The sequence below is a fragment of the Limulus polyphemus genome, unplaced genomic scaffold (assembly GCF_000517525.1).
Source record: "Limulus polyphemus unplaced genomic scaffold, Limulus_polyphemus-2.1.2 Scaffold1303, whole genome shotgun sequence".
Lineage (NCBI taxonomy): Eukaryota > Metazoa > Arthropoda > Merostomata > Xiphosura > Limulidae > Limulus > Limulus polyphemus.
This window is the reverse complement of record NW_013666913.1, coordinates 227,273-232,110: the sequence shown is the minus strand read 5'-3', so window position 1 is coordinate 232,110 and position 4,838 is coordinate 227,273. Positions and strand designations below refer to the sequence as shown.

Genomic DNA, 4,838 nt, shown 5'->3' with positions numbered 1-4,838 from the left:
AAGTCCGCAGACATACCGCTGTACCACTAGGGGGGGGCGAATAAAGAATTGTTTCTCATTTTCGGGAGGGGCACTTGCCCCTCTTGTCCCCCCCTGCACACGTATATATATATATAATGTACTAGCATCATTATACAAAGTTTAATGAGATTCTAGCTTTACGCACACACAAACTCAGACCTACCTGAACCAAATATATAAGTTTGAAATATCTCGGCGTTCTACTTTATTTTCAACTCCAAATTTCGTCATATACCCCTAACGGCCATTAATACGATTGAAATATTTGGAGTAAGTATATTAAAACTTTGCCCTTACCTTTGTCAAGTCCTGGATTTTTCTTAATGGTGATTCAAAACTCTTCAAAGAAATTTACAAAAAACAAAATCACCCGTTACTGGCTGCAGTAACGTCACGCAAAAAGTTGTGAATAGCAATTATTACGGGTTCCTCAGCCTTAATGACTGCAGATAATTTCATGATAGTGAAAAACACGTACGATAAGAAAAATAAATCTGTTATATCAATTTCAACAAAAACCGAGCGCTTTCGACAACAGTACCTTCTTCTTTACACCCGAGTAAAAAAAAAAAAAATAGCACTACTTGTGCTAGGGTTTCATTTTGGTTCTTTGTTGATGATATTGTTACGTCTCCGTTCGTTAGTTGATTTTCTGTAACTTCGTTCCCACGAAACTTTAGCGACACAAGTCCTTTCTTAATAAAACTGGTTTATTCTTTCTGAATATAACTTTACCGATACACTTATTTTCAACAGTCGCTCTATAACAAACGCTATAACAACGAACGTTAACTTCAACAATACTTTCTGACTGCAGTTCAATTACTCACTACCTACACACATTGTCCCGTCACGTTGTGAGCGTCTTATATATATATACCGATATATATACTTTACCGATACACTTATTTTCAACAGTCGCTCTATAACAAACGCTATAACAACGAACGTTAACTTCAACAATACTTTCTGACTGCAGTTCAATTACTCACTACCTACACACATTGTCCCGTCACGTTGTGAGCGTCTTATATATATATACCAGACTAACATATATCTAGTAAATGCTAGGGCATTCACGAAGGAACAGGATATTTCTAGAAAATAGGTGGCGTGACACTAGTCACGTGACCTCGCTGACGCAACAATATAATCATCGAAAAGCAGTAATACTGCAAATTGGGAAAAACGTTCACCACTAAATCATGGAATGTGAAACAAGTTTTATTACGTAAAATCCATAAAAAATTTACTGTATAAGTTTTGTTAAGTCAATTTACAAAAAATATATATACTTTCCTTTCCCACAAAAAGAAGTGTGTAATGCTCGTTTATAATCTCGTGATATTCGTACATTGGTCTTTGAGCCATACCAATATGACGATTGATGCAAATTTTAGACAGTGTGCGTGTGATTTTTTGCAATCTTTTGAAATTAACACACCGTCCGTTTTCAAGATGGCATTTCTGAATAAATGTTTACAGTTAAAATGTTTAACCCCAGGGTCGTAAATCAATTCTTCAAGTTCTGTGGGACAGATCCAGTCTCAACTGAAAGGTCAGTTGGTAATGTTAAGGTGATTGACTGGTGTGCTGCTTGCCCAGACGTATACAGTAGTTAAACATGGCGGACCTATAAAACAAATGTGACATTAAATATGATCACAAAATGATCCGGGTCTTGCACAATTATATACGAATTAAAATTACCATTAAGTACCAAAAAAAAAAACATATTCGAATTTATTTAGAAAATCTTGGTAAATTTATGCAATGGATAATGATAATTATTAATACGAATGAAATACTCGTCACACAAATTCCTGCTGGATATCACCCTTAGGCATGACAGATGCTAAAGAAGTTCGAATGCCTGCACTATCGATATGCCAGTAAAGAGGGCGACACATGCTACCAAACCTTATGGCTCACAGTTTTTAATCTAGTTTTTTATGTCTGTGTGTGTCTGTGGTTTTAAATTAATAAAACACCAATACACGTCATGCACAAAGGTGATTTTATTTTCCAAAAGTAATTGTGTTGTTAAAATCACAAGTTGAAAGTAATTACATGAAGGCATATAAATATTTGAATTACATTATACATCAATGTAATAATACATATCAAAAATACATCATTAAACAAGTAAGAATGAACTGCTAGGTCATAAGTTTCATGAAACCTGTGAATGTAAAAATGCCTATAAAAGATACTTAAATTTTGGAAAAACAATTAACATCTCTTAACAATCTTTAAAATTTAATATCTTCATATACTGATAAGCTACTTCATATATAAATTGTAATAACTCAAACATCCTTAGCACAAAGTTTGCACTTTACTCTAAAAGTTGGAAAACAAAACTTAAAGAAAAGGGTTTCAAATAATTAAAGTACTTCTTTTCTTAATTAAAACATGTAGTAATTAAACCCCTAGGAGACTTTTGAAATAAGCATGTATTTCATAATAAACCCATTCAATAATTAGTTTTTCATACAGCAGAATATATTGTAACCATTTTGTTATTCCTATATACGTTTTCAACAACAGTTATTTTTCTGACCAACAGAATAAACGTTTATATACAATTAGACGTTTATTACAAATTAAAGCAGGAACAAAAAAAAGGGTTAAGAATGATATCCAAAACCATTTCTTAATTAAAATTGAATTGTATATCACCGTACTGATTTGAGAAACCAAATTCAAGGCAAAACATGCTTTAACTTTTAACCAATGCTCACAAGTAAAATTTTAAAATAAGGCAAATTGGCAAAAAAAAAAAAAGAGACTTATCTTACAAACTAGATTATTTGAAAATTTAAAACTATCACTGTGGTAAAAATGATTTTAACATTAATAATTTTTATGTTTTCGTGAATCAAGAAAAGTTTTCACCTTACAAGAAACAGATGATCTGCAGGAAAGTTGTTCAGTTCAAATGTTATACAACTTTCTTGTTTTAATACCTGTACTGACCTAAGTCCTCTGTAATATGTGCATTATCTGTGTAGATGTCTATATTCATCATTATATATTATCTAAACTGCAGTTTAGATAATATTAACTTGATTAACTTACCTGTATGTAACCAAAATGAACACACCAAGTGTTATACAACTTTCTTGTTTTAATACCTGTACTGACCTAAGTCCTCTGTAATATGTGCATTATCTGTGTAGATGTCTATATTCATCATTATATATTATCTAAACTGCAGTTTTATTCACAACTGATATATATTAATAATCATTAAATTCTAGAATGGGATATTTTTATGCAACATAATCTCTATTCATTTTAACAATGTATTACCACTTATCATAATTATTGTAGTAAGCATTTTTCTTTATCTAAAGCAGATATTTCATTATGAATTATATTACTTCACATTCTGAGCTTGCTTAGTGAGTATTTGTGGAGGCAAGGTTCCCATGTGCTTGCAAATAATAGAAAGCATTATTTCATCTGTGCCTCCACCAATAGAAAGTAAACGCATGTCTCGAAACATACGGCTAATTAAGACATCACTGGTATATCCAAGTCCTCCCCAGTACTGCATACAAGTATCTGTGACTTCTCTGGCAAGTCGTCCAGCTTTCAGTTTTGCCATGGAAGCTAAAAGGGTGACATTTTCACCACTCAAGAGCTTACCTGTAACAACAAAAATAAACATTAGTTTTTTTTCACTAATAAAAAGAGAAACAGTAATGTGATAAGACATATATAAAATAAAAGTGTTTGTCATGTTTATTTATGCTCTTTACTGGGTCAGGTTTACTCTATTCTCTATTAGATTTGACAAAAAAAATTTTCAATTACATCTTCATATTGAAATATCAAGATAATAAACATTTTGTCAAATACAAGTGCTTGTAAGATCTTGAATACAATCTACGTGTACTTTAAAAGTATCTACCTCATTATTGTTTATATGTTATGTTATGGATTTCACGCAAAGCTAAACGAGGGCTATCTGTGCTAGCCGTCCCTAATTTAGCCGGTAAGACTAGAGGGAAGGCAGCTAGTCATCACCACCCACCACCAACTCTTGGGCTACTCTTTCACCAACGAATAGTGGGATTGACCGTCAAACCACAGCTGAAAGAGCGAGCATAATTGGTGTGACGGGGATTTGAACCCGCTACCCACAGATTGCGAGTCAAGCACCCTAACCACCTGGCCATGCTGGGCCGTATTGTTTATAACTTAGATGGAATGATTACATTGGTTAAATTAAATCCTTCACCAGTGAAATCTCATATCTCAAATGCTGAATTTTAAATGTGACTCAATACAGAACACTAGATCTTACATGTGACAATATATGGTAGTACACCAGAACTTACCTGTATGTAACCAAAAGGAACACACCAAGTGTTATGTGTGACCTCTCTAATCAAGTCTGAATATTAATAGGTTAAAAGGATGCCAAATAAACTTCAGCTCTTTTCACAATTACTGTTGATATCCTCAATCTATTTAAGCCACTGGAATGTGGACTATCTATTCAAAAACAAATATACAGTTAATATACATACCTATTGCTCTGTATACCAGAGATCTAAGGGCTTCAACTTCTGTCTGAAGCTCTGCAAGTCTGAAGTGGATGACTTGGTTGTAAATAATTGGATATCCAAAAGCTTTCCTCTGCTTACAGTATTCTAGTGTGTCAGTAATAGCCTGCTCCAGACAGGGTAGAACTGTTTACCAAAATAGTCCATGGAGTTAGAATGATAAGTGTCTTTTATATATATATATATATATATATATATATATATATATATATATGTGTGTGTGTGTAGTATGTGTAGTAG

At 32.9% G+C, this 4,838-nt stretch overlaps 1 protein-coding gene across 1 annotated transcript in view; it reads right to left on the bottom strand.

The window, feature by feature from the left end:
- Positions 1 to 2,024: 2,024 nt before the first annotated feature.
- LOC106463019 (probable acyl-CoA dehydrogenase 6) overlaps positions 2,025 to 4,838 on the bottom strand; it is a 32,253-nt gene continuing 29,439 nt past the window's right edge. The window contains exons 7-8 of the mRNA XM_013922989.2: positions 4,563 to 4,724; positions 2,025 to 3,675 (exon numbers count right to left, since the gene is read on the bottom strand). Coding sequence (XP_013778443.1) covers positions 3,404 to 3,675; positions 4,563 to 4,724 — 434 coding nt within the window. The 3' untranslated portion in view covers positions 2,025 to 3,403. The remainder of the gene's footprint in view (positions 3,676 to 4,562; positions 4,725 to 4,838) is intronic.